The sequence below is a fragment of the Volvox carteri genome (genome assembly GCF_000143455.1).
Source record: "Volvox carteri f. nagariensis unplaced genomic scaffold VOLCAscaffold_81, whole genome shotgun sequence".
Lineage (NCBI taxonomy): Eukaryota > Viridiplantae > Chlorophyta > Chlorophyceae > Chlamydomonadales > Volvocaceae > Volvox > Volvox carteri.
The window spans coordinates 277594-301385 of record NW_003307624.1 but is presented as its reverse complement, the minus strand read 5'-3'; the positions used below and the strand labels follow the sequence as shown (position 1 = coordinate 301385).

The 23792-nt window shown below is 54.3% G+C and overlaps 4 protein-coding genes across 4 annotated transcripts in view; 1 reads left to right on the top strand and 3 right to left on the bottom strand.

Annotated features, from left to right (window-relative positions):
* Positions 1–645: 645 nt before the first annotated feature.
* On the bottom strand, positions 646–4146 carry VOLCADRAFT_99041 (uncharacterized protein; the record flags this gene model as incomplete). Its single annotated transcript, XM_002957843.1, has 6 exons — positions 646–728; positions 954–1112; positions 1293–1410; positions 1865–2103; positions 2279–2625; positions 3809–4146. The coding sequence occupies 6 exons, from the start codon at positions 4144–4146 to the stop codon at positions 646–648; spliced, it is 1284 nt and encodes a 427-aa protein (XP_002957889.1).
* Positions 4147–9415: 5269 nt separating this feature from the next.
* Positions 9416–12471, bottom strand: VOLCADRAFT_99040 (uncharacterized protein; the record flags this gene model as incomplete). The annotated part of the gene is made up of 5 exons (XM_002957842.1): positions 9416–9476; positions 10401–10542; positions 11139–11256; positions 11640–11878; positions 12057–12471. The coding sequence occupies 5 exons, from the start codon at positions 12469–12471 to the stop codon at positions 9416–9418; spliced, it is 975 nt and encodes a 324-aa protein (XP_002957888.1).
* A 3426-nt stretch (positions 12472–15897) lies between these two features.
* Positions 15898–19781, bottom strand: VOLCADRAFT_99039 (uncharacterized protein; the record flags this gene model as incomplete). The annotated part of the gene is made up of 5 exons (XM_002957841.1): positions 15898–15939; positions 18133–18233; positions 18604–18721; positions 18984–19228; positions 19358–19781. The coding sequence occupies 5 exons, from the start codon at positions 19779–19781 to the stop codon at positions 15898–15900; spliced, it is 930 nt and encodes a 309-aa protein (XP_002957887.1).
* Positions 19782–20806: 1025 nt separating this feature from the next.
* The window catches only part of VOLCADRAFT_99038 (uncharacterized protein), a gene marked incomplete at both ends in the record, with an annotated part of 18203 nt that continues 15217 nt past the window's right edge, over positions 20807–23792 (top strand). Inside the window, 6 exons of the mRNA XM_002957868.1 lie at positions 20807–20997; positions 21057–21156; positions 21371–21451; positions 21808–22122; positions 22609–22725; positions 23339–23482. Of these exons, the coding sequence (XP_002957914.1) occupies positions 20807–20997; positions 21057–21156; positions 21371–21451; positions 21808–22122; positions 22609–22725; positions 23339–23482 (948 nt within the window). The remainder of the gene's footprint in view (positions 20998–21056; positions 21157–21370; positions 21452–21807; positions 22123–22608; positions 22726–23338; positions 23483–23792) is intronic.

Genomic DNA, 23792 nt, shown 5'->3' with positions numbered 1-23792 from the left:
GTGGCTGGCTCTAAAAGCGAGCGACGGCGGTCATCATTGCCTTTGTTTTTGGGTGGTGGTCGAATCGACTTCTTGGGCGGTGGTGATGGAGCGCTGGGTGGCGGCGGCGAGGGCTTCGATTTTGGCGGGGATCGTGCCTTAGGAGGCGGCTTGGTCTTAGGAGTATCATCATCATTGCCATCATCGTCTTGCGGGGATGGTGGCGTCGGTGACGGCGGCGGCGGCGACGGTGGCGGCGGCGACGGTACCGACGGCGGCGGCGGCGACGGTACCGACGGCGCATCAGGCGAGGACGGCGACGGCGGAGGTGGATAGGTGGCTGGCTCTAAAAGCGAGCGACGGCGGTCATCATTGCCTTTGTTTTTGGGTGGTGGTCGAATCGACTTCTTGGGCGGTGGTGATGGAGCGCTGGGTGGCGGCGGCGAGGGCTTCGATTTTGGCGGGGATCGTGCCTTAGGAGGCGGCTTGGTCTTAGGAGTATCATCATCATTGCCATCATCGTCTTGCGGGGATGGTGGCGTCGGTGACGGCGGCGCGGCGGCGGCGACGGTGGCGGCGGCGACGGTACCGATGGCGGCGGCGGCGACGGAACCGACGGCGCATCAGGCGAGGACGGCGACGGCGGAGGTGGATAGGTGGCTGGCTCTAAAAGCGAGCGACGGCGGTCATCATTGCCTTTGTTTTTGGGTGGTGGTCGAATCGACTTCTTGGGCGGTGGTGATGGAGCGCTGGGTGGCGGCGGCGAGGGCTTCGATTTTGGCGGGGATCGTGCCTTAGGAGGCGGCTTGGTCTTAGGAGTATCATCATCATTGCCATCATCGTCTTGCGGGGAAGGTGGCGTCGGTGACGGCGGGGCGTCGGCGGCGGCGACGATGGCGGCGGCGACGGTACCGATGGCGCGGCGGCGGGCGACGGTGGCGCATCGGCGAGGCACGGCGACGGCGACGGTGGACCTTCCGGCGGTGGATACGTCCCCGCCGCCGCCGCCAGGGCCCTATGGAAGACAGTTTCCTGCACCTCCTCAATGTCCTTAGTCGCCTGCGGCTTCAAGCCGTACTTGCCCGAGGTAACAGGGTTGACAGGGTGGCCGCTGAAAGCAGAGCCCCGCGCACCTGCAGCCGGCAGAGCGGCACAGGACGCAGGTACGCTTAGCACAGGGAGAAACAGGGAGGCGAGGACGCAGGTCTCCCTCTTTCCCTTTCCTCCTGTCGTACTGTACCTTCATTATATTTCTTTTGCCCTAGTAAAGTAACGACCACCCACACACAGGGAAACCCACATCGGCTACCTACCGTTTGCGAAGTCGGTGATGAGCTTCTTCAGCAGCGCGCCCCATTGCGGCTGGGGGCCGTCCTTCCAGCTGTAACCGAGCCACACCACGGCGCCAGGGCTGCCGACCTTGCCGAACGCCTGCGTGCGTGTGCGGTGTGATGGACAGGACAGGGGTGAGTGAGGCCTTTCGGTAGACGATGTAAAACGTTTCAAAACCAGGGTTAAAACAATGTCGGATTGGGGCCTCCCTTCGTCGTTTAACTGAATAGCTAGTTGCTTTGTATTCGCGAGCTTTAGAAAGATGAATGGGATAAGCAACGGAGGGCAACGGTCAGTTGCAAAATTAAGGGTGAGACTGGACGAGCAGGAAAAACATAATCAGGGGACCTAATCATGACTCGCGAACTACCTTATATATTTTATTGTCAACACTGTTTGCTACTGGATATGATGATGCCTGCAACACGGTTGTAAGCTGATTTCGGTCAGGCCAGCAGCAGCTCTGGATGCTCATGCTCATTACCATATATCATACATAACAAAATTCTGTGATAAATATACTTTGGTCTAAGAATTTATTAGAGTCACGGACCTGAGCTGCTAGCCATGTAGCGTCGCCTCCGATGACACGGTACAGGGGAACAGTAACCGCGTGTACGTCCTCGTGGTGGCACCATGTGCTGAGACCTGTAGCTGGAGAGACCTCCAGTTCTCGGGGCCATGGTATTGAGCCGCGAATGTCCGGGAGGAAGGACGACGCCCATCGGCTAAGGGTCGGCCGCGTCAGGGGCTCCGACCGCCCAGCCATGTGCTGACACGTTTGCCATTCACCTGCAATTCATGGACCAAACAATTTGCAAGTATGATTCGGGAGCTTCAAGGGAACATTTGGGAACATTTGGGCTTACGTAAAAACAAAGAAAACCTCGGTAGCAATCTGCTTGGTAGATGATAAGCAAAGCCGCAACACCAATAGTAATCATGAAAACACATAATATCAGTTTACCTTGATACTTTAAGGCCTTGGAAACGAAATCGCGTGTTGTGGCGCCCTCGCCAAAGCCAGCATCCAGAATAATCACAAGTCCACCGGAGCTGACAAAAGCGGCAACTTGTTCCATGTCCTCAGCATTTGAGTAAAGAACTTGTCCATTCTGTGCTGGAATGATGTATGCATCCATAGCGTCCTCGCTTTCGAGGCCGGCCGGTTGGCCATCGACGGCGATGTGCACGTCCAGGCCAAGATCCTTCAGCTGAGCCTCCAAATTCTGAGAACCATTGTCCCAGGACAGATCTATGACTCCCTTAGATTCACTTTGGTAAAGAGACACGGCAAGTACGTTGGCTGCACTCCTGCCAAGCACGCAACAAATAAGTATTGCGCTTAGCGCAACGATGTTAGGTACGCAGGGACGCATTCTTCATCTAGCAAGTACAATCAACCGCTATCCTCGGGGCTTAGCTTACAATCAACCTCTGTCCTGCCGGTGACTGAGCTTGATACATGGCTTGGACCAGTAGCGCTATTTACAAGGCGACCGGTACCTCGGAAGTACGGCTAGGGGACGGACGCGTCTGGTAGCTAGCCGGTTTCGGCAGCTGAGGTACACGAGTAATATTGTACTTCGCTTATGATAAGCGAAGGCGAAATGAAGTGTACAACGTTAGGCGGTACACGACTAAGAATGCCATAACTGCTGTCAGTGCGTGACATCCTGCTTTTATCTGCTACCTAATAGATATGGTCTTGCACATCACTAATAGCGCACCATCGTGGCTGCTAGGCTCGCAAAAATTTGCCCAGCCTATTCGTTTTTAAATCCTTCCGACGACTCCGGCTTTTAAATATAAATGCACCATTACCGTATCAAGCAAATGGTCTAATGATTTTGACCAATTGCACAAGTAATCGGACCATTTTTAAGCATATATTTGTCCATGTTTAGTAGTTGTGCGGTATTGTTGCCTGGTATTCTCCCCTGCTTCGCGTAGAGCTGCCGAGGGGCCCTACGAATCCGACTTCCTGGAGTTCTGTGTGTATAATTCGCAGCAACGGTACGGTTACGGCTTGATGCATGGTGCATAGTCATATCAAATTGCAACTGTTCGCCAAGGGACGGCATGGCGGGGCGACGACCTGCAGTTTCCCCGCAGCCCCGCAGCCACCGCTGCTCCACCACCGCCGCTGCCACCACCGCTGCTACATTTACCGCTGCTAGGTCTCATGCAGGATGGGAGTTGTGCGCGTGGGTACATCTGCACGTAGTCCCCCAAAGGCATACATCCAAACATGGCATCGTTTGGACGCAGCGGCCGCACTAGACATCAATTAATCCACAGATTGTTTATGTCCGTTGTGTGCACGAGGTAAGTATTCATTATATGTGCACCGACCTGATGCCGCTTTGTTTCATTCTCTGGCCGTGGGAGTCACCTCACGATTACTTTAATTAATAACATTCGTTATCGCTTTTTATATTAAACGGCATTACACCTTTCATGAAGCCCGGCAAGATGTTTTACGAGACCAACCAACCTTTCTGAATGCCGACTCCTGGAATAGATATAATTTGTTGTAGATATGGTGTGTCTATATTCTGCAGATGAATTTGGTGTTGGATCCTTTTCGCAATGCCCTTGAACCTTTTGGATTGCAACAAGTAAGCTGCACAGAGGTATAAAATAACAATAAGGTACATGAATGACGCTTGGAATAACGCTAGGAATCTGTGAATGTGTGGCAAGGTCGGAACCGTTGTAACACGTTTTTTTGACAAAATGGAGCAAGACCTCCAGCTCGATGTCGAACATCCTGTCCCAGTTGCAACCTTCACACCACGAGTGTTTCGCGGTTTCCAGGCGTGAAGCGTCCATAAGATTGGCGCGCCAAATTTCTGTCGCTCTTTTTTATGTCACCTGATCCATGACAGCTTTTCCCAATTAAGCAGCAGCGAATCTCCATCGGTACGAATCGTGTGTCGAAACCCAAGCATGCAACCGGACTAACGCCCCCAACCCCGAAACGCAGCAACAGCCAGCTAACATGGACCACCCTTGTAGCGGCACTTCAGCTTATGGCTGTTTCCTCAGCAACCAAACAACAACGCAAGCACTGTGAAGAACGACATCAGCAGTAAATAGTATCAGTTACGTTGGCCCATCTAGATGTCATCCCCATCCCCAGGCTAGCTAGCCATAGCCATACTGCAGTTAGCAATTTATTTTTCAAAAAATATTCCCGTGGGCATTCATGTGTCCCAAAGCCCCTTACTGCGTTCGCTCAAATTTCCAGTAATTACCTGAGAAGTATCATCTAGCTGCATGCGTTATCGTGCTGCTTGCGTTGGGATGGTGTTTGCTAGCTAGTAGGAAGCAGTGGGGCCGCCAGCGCTGCTTTTACTGGCTGCTTGCGGTTCTTATGGACCTCATATCGTTCAGCCAGCTCGAGGGGCTCTCAAGCGCGCGTCTCTAACGACCGTAGGGTTCACATCCCTCGCTCGCCAGTGTATAGCGCTTGCTCATTGAGCACTTTGTCTCCATTTTTCCACAGTTTTCCACAGTTTGCAGCGCCCGTCAAATTGGGCACGGCAGGTATTGCATGCTAATCGTAGTGCCCGCTGTACGTGTTTGTATGTATTGTTGTTACAGGGTGGTACAGCTTCACCAGCGGGCCCCTTACCCGAGGCAGTTACCTGCTCTCCCCTGCGAGAGGGCCACCCTAATCCGTTCACCCTATCAGATTTCAGAATGTAATCGTTGGGTTCAGCAGCTCACCACCAGCATCCTACCAGATCTAGCGGATCAACGGTGCCTCAGCTAAGTTCCTGGTCAGCTCGCAAATTGCTATAATCACGCCCTACACAGTCCACAAGATGGGGGGCCACCTCCCGATTCGACACCCCTCAAACATTCGAGGGGTCGGCAGCAGGGTTCGACACTGACCTTCCTGAAACTTGCGGGCTCCCCCGTACCTCCCAAATTTTCCTTACGGAGGGGCCCCCGTACCAGGCTCCTGTGCCGGCCGAAAACCTTACGGGGGCCCCCGTAACCCCCGCAAAACCTTTACGGGGGCACTGTCCTTGGCTAAAACGCTGTGGAAAGTGACGCTTTGCATTTTTTTTGCCCTGTAAATCGTTATTTTCGTTATTTTCTCGCGCTTCTTGGAGGGCGGTGGATTAGGAGGCCCTTGGTCACCTCCTGACGACTCATTGTCTGCCATCGCTGGATGTTACAGACCAGAAGTTATAAAAGTATTATGAAAAGTGTAGTTAAATATTGCAATATGAATAATATGTGCCAATTGTGTGGCCTTATCCTTTATATGGTCCGTCTTCTCCCCTACAGGGCCCCGTACGGCCTCTTATCAATCCTTAAAATCCTTACGGGAGCCACCGTAACCGGCCTTCGGCCGGTCCGGGGGCGGCCCCGTACGGGGCGCTTCGCGCCCCAAAATCCTTACGGGAGCCACCGAAAAGTCCTACGGGCCCTGACGGGGATACCGAAAAAAGGCCAAAAACTTACGGGCCCCGTACGGGGTGTCGAACCCTGGTCGGCAGGCGTATTTGAACCCGAACACTCCGGGAGCAGTATGTATGTATGTATGTGCGTCATCATGCGATCTACCCTGCCACGCTTCCACCCTGCCACACTTTCTGGTGGCAAAAAAACCAACCCACAGATGCCATGGGGTTAAGGCTGCTGTGGGGTTACGTGCCGCACAACAACGCGGCCTGGCTTTGGTTGCTTACGTTGTATACGTGCATGTATTTATATTCAGTAGGCTGTGTGTAAGTAGTAAGCAGGCGGCCCATTCCTGCATTCGGGTGACCGCGAGAAGAATGACAGAATACCGAACCCGAAAGGCCGAATGTTTCCGGGGGGGATAAGATTTAGATGATGTTATCGTTTGCGCCCATGCACTGATGTGTGTGTATGCGTGTGCGTGTGTGTGTGTGGGGGGGGGGCTGGCTGTGTGTGTGTATGTGGCTGTGTGTGTGTGTGTGTGTGTGTGGCTGTGTGTGTGTGTGTGTGTGTGTGTGTGTGTGTGTGTGTGTGGCTGTGTGGCTGTGTGTGTGTATGTGGCTGTGTGTGTGTAGCTGTGTGTGAAAGTTACGAGTATGTGACCGGGCCTGACACCGGGCCAGGGACTGCAGCCCAGCCCCAACGGAAAGACCGCCTAAGCTCTCTCCCGCGGACGGGGCGCAAGGGGCGTGAGGGGGTTCTCTGTCCCCTCCTCCTAAGCAGCCGAGAGCCGCAGGTCCGCTAGTTCCGCTCTCCTCCACCGGGGGGTGGGAGGCGTCGCACGCGCGCACGCTCTCATGAGCCATGGTTCTGTTACATGTCGATCCCGACCTGACGCTGGTCGTATCCCAACGGGAACGACCGCCGAAGCACTCTCCATCATTGGAGGGCCGTTATATCGGTCAGAGTCCTAACCGTTCTCCCTTACCAACTCCTTTCCGCTCGACACCAAACTTACGCAAAAGGTCATCAACAGCACCAAATTGATTTCCCCGCTATCCACACGATTTAAAAAATGAAGAGACTTCTTGGGCTGGGGTTAACATCCCTCTCACTGACCGACCGTGCTGAATGGCGCTACGTAAAGCTACCTAGGCTTCCCCGAAAACTCTAGTGGCCAAATTTCATCTACATAAGACATCTAAGAAGTATAGCTGCGGACGAGGGCAATGCGTCCAATGCCGTACCGCACGGCCCATCCCGACCTACAGCCCAACTTACTTGCATGCATGATGCGATGTACGCCTGCCACATGGCCAATACCTCACCTCAAGATGTAAGACACACATACACACATACACACACGCACATACATACGCACATACATACGCACATACACATACACACACATACACACACATACACACACATACACACACATACACACATACACACACACATACACACACATACACACATACACACACACGCCCGCACGCATACACATAGCCTATCTTGCATCGTCCAAACTAACTAACCGACATCTCTCTATATCTCAACCAACTTATGAATGACCTACATCATCTTTGCAGCTTTGCATACATGGGCATACATAATGCACGATAAACACATTATTACTCCTTTCACCGCGGGGTCCCCCCCCCCGGCACCCCGCGCATGCGCGCGTGTGTGTGTGTGTATGTGTATGTGTGCGCGTCCCGATCGGTACCCCCACTCCAGGGAATGGGAAAGGTCAGCCCCACGGCGATGGCAGCGGCGGCCGTAACTGATCACCGTATACCTTCCTTCTAGCTTGCTTTACAGCCGCAGATACGGAAACTTGCACACAGACATACACACATACAAGCATACATAAGCGCATGGCTGAAGATTTATGTACTCGCGTGCTGTGACTTGGAGGCGGGCAACTGGGCGGATAACACACCATGGCACACACCGCCAGACTGGATAGCAGGATAAGGGTAGAAGAAGGAAAGGAAAAGAGAACAAAACGGGTGTCCTCCCTTGTGACGAAGTCAAGCCTATAGAACGACCAAGGTGCCGTCCATGCCGCACACGCATGCCAGACTTTCTGTTTGGACTTACACCGCCGCACAGGCCCCTCCTTACATACATACCACCAAAATCTAACGAACTAACGAACTATCTATATGAGGAGGGCAATAAGGACGTAAATGTAATTGCGAGGCCGTTCCTAGCTCCTAGGCCAAGCTACAGTCTGTACACTAGCGCCATCATCCCCGTACAGCAGTACTGCGGTGCAGCAGCATAGCAGCAGCAACTGCTCGCTCTCCATAGCTTCTTCCCTCGTAAATATACATAAAACGAAGAAGGGAAACACCGTTGGGAACACCGTTGAGCGTTGTCGGTTTGTCGGTTGAGGGAAATGGCCCTCTGACTTCCCTCCCTCCCTCCCTCGAGCGCCTTGGAAAATGTGCGCATGTATGTATGTAATCCCGACCAGCTGTACAAAAATATATTCACGGACCTGCGTTTAGTATTATATACCATTTTTTGGTAACTCATCAGCTGCGACGCATCATCATGAGCTCCACAAAACACTACCTCGTCATCATGCCGCCATCTGACAACCCAATCTGGAAATAACTGGAAATGCCGTACAACACACCTCGTACGTACGGCACATTGAGAAATGCGAATGATTCGACACCGTGTAAGCTGTTGCATATTCCTAGTTGACGGAGACTAGGCAACAGTCTATTCAGCTACCCCATCCACAACCCCATCCGCAACCCCTCTTGCCGCCTTTCGTACTGGCGTTAAGGGGATTCGACGCACGCTCAAGAGCAGCAGCAATTGCAACCGTCCTCTGATATCTATCTCTAGCCCCCACCAACAATAGAAAAGCGAAGAAAGTGGCCGTAGGGACGAAAAGGTGCCTTAGGGGGTGCAATGGAGCAATTGGTCTGGCGGCGCGACGGCGGCTTAAGAGAGCGGCGAAGCTGGCCATCATCGCATGGCTTCAACGTGATCTCGGAAGGAAAGGTAGATGACGTTTAATCGCGTCCACCTCGCTTCGGCGGCGTCCGGCGCGGCGGTGGGGGTGCCTTGGGTGGCGGTGGTGACGGCTTCGCCTTAGGGGGTGGTCGGGGCTTCGGCTTGTCATTGTCATTGCCGTCATCCCGTCGCGGAGATGGCGGTAGCGGTGGCAGCGGCGGCCGTGGCGATGGTGGTGGCGATAGCGGTGATGGTGACGGCGGCGGTGGCGATGGCGGTGGTGGCGGCGGCGGTGGTGGTGGCGACGGCGGCGGTGGCGACGGCGGCGGTAGCGACGGCGTATCAGGCGACGACGGCGACGGCGGAGGTGGATAGGTGGCTGGGTCTAGAAGCGAGCGACGGCGGTCATCATTGCCTTTGCGTTTGGGTGGTGGTCGAACCGACTTCTTGGGCGGTGGTGATGGAGCGTTGGGTGGCGGCGACGAGGGCTTCGATTTTGGCGGGGATCGAGTCTTAGGGGGCGGCTTGGTTTTAGGGCTATCATGGTCATCATCATCCTCTTGCGGCGACGGTGGACGGGGTGATGGCGGCGGCGGCGGCGGTGGCGACGGCGGCGGAGGCGACGGCGGCGGAGGCGACGGCGGCGGTAGCGACGGCGTATCAGGCGACGACGGCGACGGCGGAGGTGGATAGGTGGCTGGGTCTAGAAGCGAGCGACGGCGGTCATCATTGCCTTTGCGTTTGGGTGGTGGTCGAACCGACTTCTTGGGCGGTGGTGATGGAGCGTTGGGTGGCGGCGACGAGGGCTTCGATTTTGGCGGGGATCGTGTCCTAGGGGGCGGCTTGGTTTTAGGGCTATCATGGTCATCATCATCCTCTTGCGGCGACGGTGGACGGGGTGATGGCGGCGGCGGCGGCGGTGGCGACGGCGGCGGAGGCGACGGCGGCGGTGGCGACGGCGGCGGTAGCGACGGCGTAGGAGGCGACGACGGCGACAGCGGAGGTGGATAGGTGGCTGGGTCTAGAAGCGAGCGACGGCGGTCATCATTGCCTTTGCGTTTGGGTGGTGGTCGAACCGACTTCTTGGGCGGTGGTGATGGAGCGTTGGGCTGGGGCGACGAGGGCTTCGATTTTGCGGGGATCGTGTCCTAGGGGGCGGCTTGGTCTTAGGGCTATCATCATCATTGCCATCATCGTCTTGCGGCGATGGTGGACGGGGTGATGGCGGCGGCGGCGGCGGTGGCGACGGCGGCGGAGGCGACGGCGGCGGGGCGACGGCGGGCGACGGCGGCGGAGGCGACGGCGGCGGTAGCGACGGCGTATCAGGCGACGACGGCGACGGCGGAGGTGGATAGGTGGCTGGGTCTAGAAGCGAGCGACGGCGGTCATCATTGCCTTTGCGTTTGGGTGGTGGTCGAACCGACTTCTTGGGCGGTGGTGATGGAGCGTTGGGCTGGGGCGACGAGGGCTTCGATTCTTGCGGGGATCGTGTCCTAGGAGGCGGCTTGGTCTTAGGATTATCATCATCATTGCCATCATCGTCTTGCGGGGATGGTGGCGGCGGTGACGGCGGCGGCGGTGGCGGCGGCGACGGCGGCGGTGACGACGGAGGCGGCGGCGGTGGCGGCGGCGACGGCGGCGGTGGCGACGGCGTATCAGGCGACGGTGGTCCTTCCGGCGGTGGATACGTTCCCGCCGCCGCCGCCAGGGCCCTATGGAAGACGGTTTCCTGCACCTCCTCAATGTCCTTAGTCGCCTGCGGCTTCAAGCCGTACTTGCCCGAGGTAACAGGGTTGACAGGGTGGCCGCTGAAGGCAGAGCCCCGCGCATCTGCAGCCGGCAGAGCGGCACAGGGTGCAACAGGGAGGCGAGGACGCAGGCACGCTTAGCTGCGCTGGCAATAGCTGGAAGCTCAGCCAATGTCTATCTAGCTTGCAGAGGTTTTACCAGAGTTGTGGGGATGTGGGGATGTGGGTCCCTAAAACGCTGTCACCAGGTGCAGCCATAACCACCAATCAACTAACAAATAATCGCCACCGCAGATGCCACGGAGACCCCCTCTGGGCGCCGGTCGGTACAGTAACTACCGCCGCCGCCGCCGCCGCCGCCGCCGCAGTATTCGTCGTAGTGTAATCCGAGCCAACCATTAAATCACCCAACGACTCCTCTCTCGTTCTCTTTTCTTCTGAGCGGCCCTTCCTTAAGTTTACCTTACCTTTATGCCTTTGTTTTGTGGCCCCGAGTTGTGTTCCTGTGAGCTTTTCCGTTCCCTTGCCGGCTTCAAGCTGTACCCCTCACCCTCTCTATGCCTCCCGTGACCGCATTTATTTATTTATCTTCATAGCACCCTATTGAGAACCCCATTACCCATATAACAGCTACCGACCATTCACATACAGGGAAACCCACCCACATCGGCTACCTACCGTTTGCGAAGTCGGTGATGAGCTTCTTCAGCAGCGCGCCCCATTGCGGCTGGGGCCCGTCCTTCCAGCTGTAACCGAGCCACACCACGGCGCCGGGGCTGCCGACCTTGCTGAACGCCTGCGTGCGTGTGCGGTGTGGTGGACAGGACAGGGGTGAGTGAGGCCTGTCGGTAGACGATGTAAAACGTTTCAAAAAAAACAGGGTAAAAACAATTTTCGGATCGGGGCTTCCCGTCGTCGTTTAGCTGAATAGCTGGTTGCGTCGTATTCGCGAGCTTTAGAAAGATGAATGGGATAAGCAACGGATCCAGATCTGAATTCAAGAAACCGAATTCAAGGCCGAATCCATGGCCGGGATTCTCGTTGCCCGGAACACTCCCAGCCTTCAGGACCTATTCCTCCCTCTTTAGCCGCCGATTTTCTATTCTGACTGAAATTAAACCACAGAAGGTGAACTTTGATGGGATCACTGACCAAGGTGTCTTGGCAGGGGGAACTCACCTGAGCTGCGAGAAACGCGCGGTCGTCATCCGCCACTGCGACATAAAGTGGAACTGTGACCGCGTGTACGTCCTCGTGGTGGCACCATGTGCTGAGACCTGTAGCTGGAGAGACCTCCAGTTCTCGGGGCCATGGTATTGAGCCGCGAATGTCCGGGAGGAAAGACGACGCCCATCGGCTAAGGGTCGGCCGCGTCAGGGGCTCCGTAATGTGAGACTGCTTGCACATAAGCCATTTGCCTGCAAATAATAGCGTGTAAAACGAAAAGTACTGAGTTACGACTTTATATGGTAATGTAGGCTAGCTATTAAACGAAGAGCTGGTACGGTAAGCCGCGGACTGTTAAGAAGATTTGAGACACAAAGTTGCTGCACGCGAATGGAGTGGTTATAGCTCAAAGCTATAAGTTAAATTTACCTTGATACTTTAAGGCCTTGGAAACGAAATCACATGTTGCGGCGCCCTCGCCAAGGCCAGCATCCAGAATAATCACAAGTCCACCGGAGCTGACAAAAGCGGCAACTTGTTCCATGTCCTCAGCATTTGAATAAAGAACTTGTCCATTCTGTGCTGGAATGATGTATGCATCCATAGCGTCCGCGCTTCCGAGGCCGGCCGGTTGGCCATCGACGGCGATGTGCACATCAAATCCAGTGCTCTTCAGCTGGACTATAAGATTCCTAGAGCCATCGTCCCAGGAATGGTCGATGACCCCTTTAAATTCACTGTGGTAAAGGGACACAGACGGGACCTTTGCTACAGTGCTGCCAAGTGCCCAACAAAGAAGTAATTTTGTAGTTAGCACCAGAATGTTGGGTGCATTCAGCCGCATTTTTCAGAAGCTAAATAAAGACCATCACAATCACCGCATCCAATATGTGGCGATTGTTTGGGAACTTGTGAGCAGCAACGCTATTTGTACCAGGCTTGGTACGAAAGATAACCTGCGCGGCCTGATGGGTAGCTGATGTACATAATGTAAGACAAATGCAGTAAATGGGAAGGTAGCCGAAATTATCGCGCCGCGCGGCTCACCGTCTGTTGCTGCATCCAGTCTGTCTCGGCATCTTTCGACAAGGTATGAAGTACTGCTGTACCAATTATGTTACACTTGACAAATGCAAGCTTAATTATCATATTAGTATATAACATAGTACATTATTTCTGGTTTCTTGGGAGGATTTGGAAGAGACACTGAAGTGGCGTTCGTTGCCACCCCAACGCCTCAACATGGACTGCAGCGAACCATACATGCTGCCGATTATTCAACCTCAGAATCACATGATTAAATTCATTTTCTCTTTTAGTTGGTCTTCAAACCTCCCAAACTTCTATCCGTTTCGTACATGGCCTGGTCCGACCTGTTCCGTGCCTGGCTGTACACCAGGAAACGCCCACCCATAAGAATAGAATATAACATATACAAAGCTCGCGTTGTTCTTCCGGATTGGCGTGTTACTGTCATTGACTTTAGCATGCAGCTTGTCTCGACGCGTCTCTGCCTTCTAACTGCTCTGAAGGACCCGCGGCCATTCCGGGCGTCTTCCGCGGTCATCGGGCCCGGTCTAATGTCGGCTTCCGAGAACACGGCGAGTGCACAACGCACATGATATGGATGCTGTCATATCTTCACTCCCGCGGGGCTTTATGAAGCGTGTTGGCTATATTCCGCAACCAAAAGTTCCTGAAGGGAATGATACCGTTACGCACTTTGTTTGTTAGCTACTTGTTCAAGCAAAGTTTCACTCGCATATGCCCGCAGGCCCCGCAGGCCCTACCGATCCCTAGCAAAACGCACTGAGCTGCCCGCGTTGAGGTTATCATGCCAGTACCGCGGCCAGCAACTTACCGTCAGGATGAGGAAAAGTGAACTGACGTGGAAATCAATTAACATGTCGAACCGGATTCCTAAGGAGTCTTAAGGAGCCCTAAGGCTTCTTATTCGGATGTACGGCACACCGGTAGCTCAGCTTCTTTTCCGCTTTGGTGCCGTACTAAGCAGCTATGAACAGAATCAACATGGGAACGCAAGCAATGTGAGCCGATGGTTTTGAAAGTCACGGATTCCCCCTCACCACATCAGGTAACGTGTAACTCTTCGTGAGTCTGGAGCCCACTGTAACAACCAGACACACACACAGAAGAGTGTAAGGTCTGTGCTATTCACACGCGGCCTGCTATGTTGTCGTACCCAGACCCCGCACAGTGATTAGTTCTGGTTTTGTATAGCTAGGCTGCCTCGCCGTTCAGGCCTCTGTGACTGGCCTAGCTCTAAACATCGAAGCCATGTCGTCCTTCAGTACAATCTCTCTAGAAGTATCGCAGACAGGACTCCAAGGAACTTGTATAGATGGACCTGCAGGCCGTACGTAAGGCCCCAGCTAGGGGCTCTCCAACCCGCCGGCGAAACGCGCTACGCTTACACTGTTGGTGGGAAGGGGGTGAGGAAGATGGTCAGTTGTGCCTCGCATTTTGGCTGCATACGCAGCGCATAAACAGCTTTTCAACAGCCGTAATGATACAATTATGCAGCGTGAAGAGTCCACAAGGAGGTACTGCTCGGCAGCACCACTGCCAGATGGTTTTCGGATAGATGATCTAAAATGGCCATTTGTGTTTCGGCTGAAGCTGCTGGGGCGGAGGTTGGAAAACTGCTACACTCCTCCAACATCATTCATGCAAGGGCATAAACTTGGTCTCAAGAGGGGTTTTGGTAACAGGTTAACTTGGTGACAAGTTCGCAACAAGTTGGTACTAAGCCCTGGAAGCACATCAATGTTACATAAGTCATTTATGTTCATATGGCAAAAAAAAACTTTATTCATCAGCCAAAACCCATGCTTCATACCACAAGCCTATAAAACGTCCCTTAGCCGGAGGGCCCACGCCTATACGGCACTATATACAGCACTTCACGATTCGGAGAAGTCAATCGCTAGAGTTCGGCGACGCAATACACGCCACACTGCCTATCGTATGTGCCAAAGTATACATACATCGGGAAAATCACCCTAAGAAGATATTACTATGACCCCACCGAAAAAAATGTTCCAGCTCGTCAGTTCGGCATAAAGGCTTACTTACTAAAGCAAAACGTTAAGTCCTGCACGCGCATAGACAAGACGCTTATCGCCTGCGCCATCTAACAAGGACTAATGAACTCCGGATGGAATCAGATAGATAGGCAATCCCGCAGCTAACAACCATCGCGCGGCCATACGCCTAACCTGCATCAAAAGGATGTTATATACGGCAATCTAAGAGCAACCGCCGCGCGCAAGGTATTAATTAACCCAGCATTAACCCATCCTCAAGCAATAAAACTAAGAGGCCGACACACGCAAGTACTACGCCATACAGCACATTTTAATATATACTTCCACAGAAAGCGATTAAGTCGATAGAAGTATATAGAAGTATAGGCATCCATCGTGGGCATACTATTGGTCATATGTAATATCGACACGGTCTGTATGGGCTACATCCGTCATGCTAATAGCGCCGTTTGTCGTACTAACCGGACCACGACGACCAGACAGACATCGGACTAACCAGACCACGACGACATACCTACCTACCTACCGCACAAACCCTAATGTGCAGGAACGCTTTATATATGTACATGTACATACAGACAGATATATCATCCTACTGCCTTGAGGGTACCTCTGCCACGTCATCTCCACAACCTCTGCTGCTGACTTGTGAACCCTAAGCTCATCCTGCTGCCCAGGTCAATAAAAGTCTTCGATGCAGTTGTCCGTCATGTATGAAAAATGTACCTAAAGAATAAAACGCAGGTGGCGGCCAAAGAATCCACTTCCCCCCTCCCTGGTATTGATGTGATTGCACCCATGTGAATGAACCCCATGATGTCATTCTGCACGACAAAGCGCAGACGGGTGTATTCAGGACCTTAGCGACCAACGGCATGTTTAGCACCTGGATGACTACTGCTTGATATAAACTGGCACCACGAAACAATGGCGCACACCACCGCATCCAACAGCGATGCAGGAAATGGAGAAAAATAGGCACTGACAAGGGACATCCCCTCGCCTTTCCGCCCGGCGATAAGCTTATCCCGAAACCGCTACTGCGTAGGGGACACAGCGGCTTGCTTGACTTGTTACGCAGACAGACAGACAGACAGACAGCACGATGTCCGCGCGTATCGGGAAGGTTATGTACAGATTTATAGTGACTTATGATGATCTTATGTCGTGTATGTGCAAGATCGACGTATGTATATAAACACTCATCCCCGGCCACACATGCGCACGCCCTCAGACACGCGCACCTATCAGTGCATTAAGGGTTGTTTCGGGTCAGAACTCCCATGCCCATGCCATGCCATGGCATGACGAGCGATGCAAAATTCCTATACATCCAATAATGCGCAGCGCACATCCAACATGCATGAAGGCCACTTGCGTAACCGCGCATTGGGGCAAAGATCCCCATAATGATGGAAATGGGTTAATGACGTACGGGTGTCGCACCGGCGCTTATTTATCACGACTTCTCAAGGTTGGCTTCCGACAGGCGACGGCTCCCGCTATTGCCCTTGTTGCCGTCGTTCCCGTTGTTGCCATTGTTTCCGATATTACCGTTGTTCCGATTATTACCGTTGTTCTCGTTGTTCCCTATGTTGCCATCGTTCCCGTTATTGCCGTTGTTCCCGTTATCGCCATTGTTGCCGTTGTTGCCATGGTTGCCATTGTTACCGTTGTTGCCATGGGTTGGGGCAGGCGGGTACACAGCGGGCACGAGCATGGAGCGCCTTACAACGTTGTCGACAAGCTGCTCGACGTCGGCTTCCGACAGGCGACGGCTCCTGCTATTGCCGTTGTCGCCGTTGTTCCCGTTATTGCCGTTGTTGCCGTGATTCCCGTTGTTGCCATGGTTGCCATTGTTACCGTTGTTGCCATGGGTTGGGGCAGGCGGGTACACAGCGGGCACGAGCATGGAGCGCCTTACAACGTTGTCGACAAGCTGCTCAACGTCGGCTTCCGACAGGCGACGGCTCCTGCTATTGCCATTGTTGCCGTTGTTCCCGTTGTTGCCGTTGTCACCGTGATTCCCGTTGTTGCCGTTGTTGCCGTTGTTGCCGTGATTCCCGTTGTTGCCATGGTTGCCATTATTGCCGTTGTTGCCATGGGTTGGGGCAGGCGGGTACACAGCGGGCACGAGCATGGAGCGCCTTACAACGTTGTCGACAAGCTGCTCGACGTCGGCTTCCGACAGGCGACGGCTCCTGCTATTGCCGTTGTTGCCGTTGTTCCCGTTGTTGCCATTGTTGCCATTGTTGCCGTTGTTGCCGTTGTTGCCGTTGTTGCCGTTGTTGCCGTTGTTGCCGTGATTCCCGTTGTTGCCATGGTTGCCATTGTTACCGTTGTTGCCATGGGTTGGGGCAGGCGGGTAGGCAGCGGGCACGAGCATGGAGCGCCTTACAACGTTGTCGACAAGCTGCTCGACGTCGGCTTCCGACAGGCGACGGCTCCTGCTATTGCCGTTGTCGCCGTTGTTCCCGTTATTGCCGTTGTTGCCGTGATTCCCGTTGTTGCCATGGTTGCCATTGTTACCGTTGTTGCCATGGGTTGGGGCAGGCGGGTAGGCAGCGGGCACGAGCATGGAGCGCCTTACAACGTTGTCGACAAGCTGCTCGACGTCGGCTTCCGACAGGCGACGGCTCCTGCTATTGCCATTGTTGCCGTTGTTCCCGTTGTTGCCGTTGTCCCGTTGTTGCCGTTGTTGCCGTTGTTGCCGTTGTTGCCGTGATTCCCGTTGTTGCCATGGTTGCCATTGTTACCGTTGTTGCCATGGGTTGGGGCAGGCGGGTAGGCAGCGGGCACGAGCATGGAGCGCCTTACAACGTTGTCGACAAGCTGCTCGACGTTGGCTTCCGACAGGCGACGGCTCCTGCTATTGCCGTTGTTGCCGTTGTTGCCGTTGTTCCCGTTGTTGCCGTTGTTGCCGTTGTTGCCGTTGTCACCGTGATTCCCGTTGTTGATGGTTGCCATTGTTCCGTTGTTGCCATGGGTTGGGGCAGGCGGGTAGGCAGCGGGCACGAGCATGGAGCGCCTTACAACGTTGTCGACAAGCTGCTCGACGTTGGCTTCCGACAGGCGACGGCTCCTGCTATTGCCGTTGTTGCCGTTGTTGCCGTTGTTGCCATTGTTGCCGTTGTTGCCGTTGTTGCCATTGTCACCGTGATTCCCGTTGTTATGTTGCCATTGTTGTTGTTGCCATGGGTTGGGGCAGGCGGGTAGGCAGCGGGCACGAGCATGGAGCGCCTTACAACGTTGTCGACAAGCTGCTCGACGTCGGCTTCCGACAGGCGACGGCTCCTGCTATTGCCGTTGTTGCCGTTGTTCCCGTTGTTGCCATTGTTGCCGTTGTTGCCATTGTCACCGTGATTCCCGTTGTTACCGTTGTTGCCATGGGTTGGGGCAGGCGGGTAGGCAGCGGGCACGAGCATGGAGCGTCTTACGATGCTGTCGATATCCCGAGCGACGTCCGCGGCTGCCTCAATGATGCAAGACAGCATATCCGTGGGCGCCGGGTCTTCCTCAAGCGGAATTTCGTACAACCCTGAATTAATCAGGGAAACAAGTGTTGGCGATGTCACGAATGTCAGAATACACTAAGCGATGCACCTAAAGGAGCACCGATGTGAGAAGTCTCGTACAGCCCTATTTCGTAAGCGCATCACCCTGGAGGGTTACCAACCCACATACTGGGTTACAAGCAGAAGGGCCGCTACACAATGTCGATCACAGAAATGTATCCCGTGTGGCGCTGACCCAAATCCCAAATCCCAAATCCCTGACCCAAACAGGGGTGGACATCTCATCGATCATCCGTTGCCCTCTTCTGCATGGCCGAGTGTCCGTGTATCCGTACAGATAACGTAACAGCTACCGACCATCCACATACAGCGTGACCCACATCGGCTACCTACCGTTTGCGAAGTCGGTGATGAGCTTCTTCAGCAGCGCGCCCCATTGCGGCTGGGGCCCGTCCTTCCAGCTGTAACCGAGCCACACCACGGCGCCGGGGCTGCCAACCTTGCCGAACGCCTGCGTGCAGGCAGCCAAAGTGGGAAAATCACATCATCCTTAGCGCGGAATCCTGGGCAGGCTGGACCGTTCGCGTGGGAAGAAAAAAGAAGGATAGCACTCTGGCGGCATACAAATGAGATACTAAGCTATAAAGGTCATATGGGTCCATAGAAGTCCTGAGGATTATGATTATGCGCTGTTGCTGGGACCCGCAACGCGTGCCAACAGGTAGAGGTAAATTCGATGGACCTCGACGTTCTCTACTTGCCTGCGCAGCGACCTGCATTTCGTCGCCGTAGAGCGTGTAAAGCGGTCTAATGACAGCGTCGCTATCCTGGTGCTGGCAGGACGTGTAAGTAGAGATGATGCGCGCGTCCTCAAGGGTCTCAGGCCAGTCGGGCGAACCAGAAAAACTCCCACCAGGGAGGAAAGAAAGTGCGGCATCGCTGAGCGAAGGACCGCTCGAGCGGCTAAAGCGCCGCAACTTGTCAGTCGTGCCAGTCTGCTTGCACAGATTCCATGAACCTGCGAGAACGCGTTAAGAATAGGAAAGACGACCTTCAGCATTGATGTTGGATCAAACAATGGGAATAATTATAAGAGCAGTTAGCCATCTTCAAGGGTGTTGCGGTTTTTAAATCAAGACCCGCGCACGTTCGGCATATGTTTCCACTTTTCGATCACCTTTAAGAGACAGCGCTTGTGAAACGAAATCTCGCAGAGCTGCGCCATCACCCAGGCCGGCGTCAAGAACGATTACAAGGCCACCATGGGAAAGAAACGATGCGACCTCGCTCATATCCTCTGCCGCTGTGTACAGTGTATGCCCATATTGAGCAGGAATGATGTAGGCGCTGGGAGCATCGATGTCGCCAAGGGGAGGTTGGGCATCAGCTGCCGAATGCACGACCAAGCCTAGGTTTGCAAGCTGCTGCGAAAGGTGCATCGGCCCATTGTCCCACGTTAGATCCAGAACGTCACTAGACTGGCTCATGTAGAGAGCAATTTTGGGCATGTCAAGGATGCCAGCGGTTGACTGGCAGAACAACCCCACCAGGATTACATGCAACCAATACATAGAATTATGCTTCATTTTCAGGTTATGATAATGATCGTCCTTCATTATGTGTTTATATTCACATGAACTATACCCCCCTCCGGACGGTCGGACCGGTCTGTTTGTACGTGCAACAACCGGGCATTCCCGCGAAGGCTGGCCGAAGATTGCATGCATCCCCTGAGTTGTGGACAGTGGATAAATAGACGAAATGTTTAAACATTTTGAATCCTTTGTAATAGTGCATACATGGCAGGAACAGAGCGGCTACGTCTCCTTACCGGCATTACCGGAAGAAGGGCATTTTAGAGCGTCCGGTACGCAACATTTCTGCCGCTGCGGAGTAACCATTCCTTCTTTGCTAGGAGTCCTTCGGTTCGTGCATTATGCCTTAATGCTCTTTACCGATATACAGCAAGGTTGTTAACATGCTTTCAGATGTTCGGCCATGTTTACTCTTTGCCCCCCCATGCCAACTATCCTCCGCTAATTGCGAATTCTCCCTGTCGGTCTGTTGAACACGCACATGATAAATTACAGGGATTTGCACCTCTGGCCTGCTGACCCACGGGGCTAACGGATTGGTTACACGGCTTTCTGCATAGCCCAATCCATCTAGCATTTGTCTTCACAGAGACTATGCTTGCGTCTGGGTTCTTCAGTATCAGGGGCTCTTTGAGCTGTCGAGACGGGCCTGTGCTCATTTTAATTTGCATCCATAAGAATTTAAAGCCAGAACACTTGTCGATCGAACGACCCTTGTTGTGGATTATTGAGCAAAACAGGGCAAAAATTTATGGACATTACGGCACTTTTCCTTCATGTTATTTTTGGCGGCAAGGCCGAACAAGGTGCACAGGTGCAGGACAATAACTAGGCAACTCTGCTATAATTATCCTATTTGCAACTGTTTAGCTCAGGTCGTATATACTGTGTCACACCCTGTGTTTCGCCCATATTTTAGGTTCACAAAAAGGCAGCTTTTACAATCGCAGTAGATGCGAAGGCAGATATAAGTAATTCAATCAAGTAATGTTCAATTGAAGATGTCAGAGTGGTTTTCAAGCACTGGTGAGGAGCCGTGCATCAAGCAAGGCGTCATTGCAGAAGTCATTTGCGAGCTTCCGCCCAAGAACACCCAGCGCGCTGAAGCCCTTCAAGGACGCCAAGCAGGCCTCGCACCACCAAGCGCAAAGGTCCACGGTATGCGCGTCCGTTCCTTCTGCACCTTGGTCGGGTACGTGTCGAGAATGTCTCTTCACCCACGGAAGTTAAACTGCCAGGTGATGATCTCAGGAATTTCCCAGCACTATTCAGCGGTGAAGATGCTATATCCCGTCAAGGGCGATGGTTGGGTTTGCAAACGGCGACAGCCGAACTGGAAGGCGCGTTCGAGGTAAGCATCTACGTGCATAACCCACATCGCACAAAGGCTCATCCATCGCGGCCTCGTGGCTATCATCCATGTAGGATCCTAGGGGGCAGCGCAAGCCCCGACTATGTATGTGGTGGCGGCGGGGTCCTCCTTGGAGACGCGTTGACCGACATGCCCCTTTCTTGCTTTTCCGAAAGCGCCCCACCCATCAAGGTGCCCGCCCGCCCGCTTTCAGTGTCTTGAATATCGCATCACCATCATCACCATCATCACCATCATCACCATCATCACCATCATCATCATCATCCGTCTCAGGGTTGACTTGCTGGTCTCAAAAAGGAAACGTACCACTACTATTACTATTACTACTACTACTACTACTACTACTACTACTACTACTACTACTATTACTACTATTACTATTACTATTACCCCTATTAAACCCTGTCGCAATGTAACCCTGCGGGCCCTCTTGACGCCGTGCGCGGAGGCAGTTATGTCATCGACATCCCTACATGTCACCCACTATTCTGTAACTTGCTCTCAACCCCTCTCCATGTCGTTCCCTCTCCACCCTACGTAACCCCTCTACATACTCCCCCCCCCCGGNACGTATACCCCCCTACCAACCCCTATACCTTACCCCTGCCATGCCCCCTGCCCCCGACTCAGGCTTTTTGTCGGGATCGTGACCGCGACGACTTCCATAGATTGTGGGTCAACTTCCTGGCGCCCAACTCGCCACAGCGCCTACTGGCCGCCAGCCAGCGACCCGCGCCGCCATCCTCGCTCCCTACAGCAGCACATGCACACCTAGCACAGCAGCCACTTCAACAGCCGCAGCACCCGCAGCTCGGGTCTGTGCTGACCGGACAATCTTCATCGATGGGCGCCATACCCACCCTGTTGCTGTCCACCAACGGTGCCAGTATGGCCGATCGGCTGGATCTGTACGGCGCGTTTGCGTCGTACCTCCGTGAGCAACAGGTACGCCCTTCATGCAACTTAGACGGAAAAGAATGATTTTTTTGCAAATTTCGGGAATCCGGGATCACGTTGGCTCTCGTCGACTTGGGGATAATCCCAAGCCTCTAAGGAAAGCCGCGTCCTACCCTTTTCCAGTTCGTCCCAGATCTCCGTAATTGTAAATGCCGCACATCCTCTTCTTTTCACCTCCTCTTTGTAGCCGCGGGGATGATTAATTGCATTATTGGTTTCGTTATGAAGTCTGCAGCAGGGTTTCTCCGGACCCCCTCGCTCCGCCCCGCATTCCCGCGTCTGCTCCCCCTCAGTTCAGTTCTACGTTTCATACACTCTTGCCCTGGCAGCAGCTTCAACGTGTGTGGTTCGTCTTTCCCTCTCCCCCTCCTTAAGTTCGCATAATTTTACCTTCCTCCTCTTGCCTTCCATTTCCTTCCTCCCTTACCTCCCTCCCTGTACCTCCCTCCCTGTACCTCCCGACTCCTCCTCCAGGGCGCCTACGTGGCGCTGTTGCGGCCTGAGGACCTGGCGGCGGGTGTGGGCAGCTGCTTCGGCTCGGCTCTGTCACAGTTCAGTGGTTTGCAGGATTCGGCCGCAGAGGACGTCATGGTGGGGTTGGGAGGGAGGAAGGGGGAGGGAGGGAGGGGGTAAAAGGGAGGGAGGGAGGGAGGGAAGGGGATAAAAGGGAGGGAGGGAGGGAAGGGGGTAAAAGGGAGAGAGGGAGGGAGGTGGAGAGAACGGCGCCAGGTGGGGGGAGCAAGGGGTAAGACGGACCATTGACCCCTTTTCCCCCAATGGGGGAGGGGGGGAGGGGTCCCGATCTACGGACTGTAACGCGGTGAAAGGGGAGGGGCATGGGGATGGAGGGACTCCCACTTTAAGCTTTAGCTTGGGGCCGCATAGGTGCACGTTCTCGAGCTGGGTGCGAGGCTTCCGCCAGGGGCTGCTGCCCCTGATGTAGTCCAGTTTCGTTTCGGCTTTGTTTTCTTTTGTTTTCTTTTTTAAAACTTAAACATCTACCAGGTATGGGAGCTGGATGCCTAAAGATATGTGGAATTCGCGCTTCCCGTCGCCTGTGGTGGTCTCGATTACCTCTCTTTCCTCCTCGATTCATCCATGACCATGACCCCACATCCCGGAACGTAAATCGTGCACTAAATAAAAAAAACACTGTAAACGCTGTTCATCCCCCTCCCTCTATTCGACTTCTTGACCCGTACAGGGCCTGGTGGCTTGGTACGAGCACGAGACCGGCCGCGGTAGCAGCAGCTGTAGCAGCAGCACCGCCACACAGCACTGTGCGCCCGGCTGGCGTGCTGGTCAACTACCCAACGGAGCGGCAGTAGCAGGAGCCACCGGTCCCGAGGTGGGAGCCACTACTGCCGGTGCCGGGAATGCACCCTTCACCCCTGTAAAGGGCCCGGCGGCAGCGCCTAAGACGCCTGGCGGTCGCGGCGGCGGTGGTGGTGCTAAGACCCCGGGGGGAAGGGGCGGCAGAGCCAAGACGCCCGGCGGCCGTGGGCGTGGGCGCGGAGCCGCCGGCGCCGCCGCCGCCGGCGCTGCTGCTAATGCTGATGATGCTGATGCAGTGGTAGAAGCTGCGGGGGGAGGAGGAGGTGGAGGAGGAGGAGGGAGTGCTGTTGATTTGGACGCGGGTGCTGGTGGCGAGGGAGGCG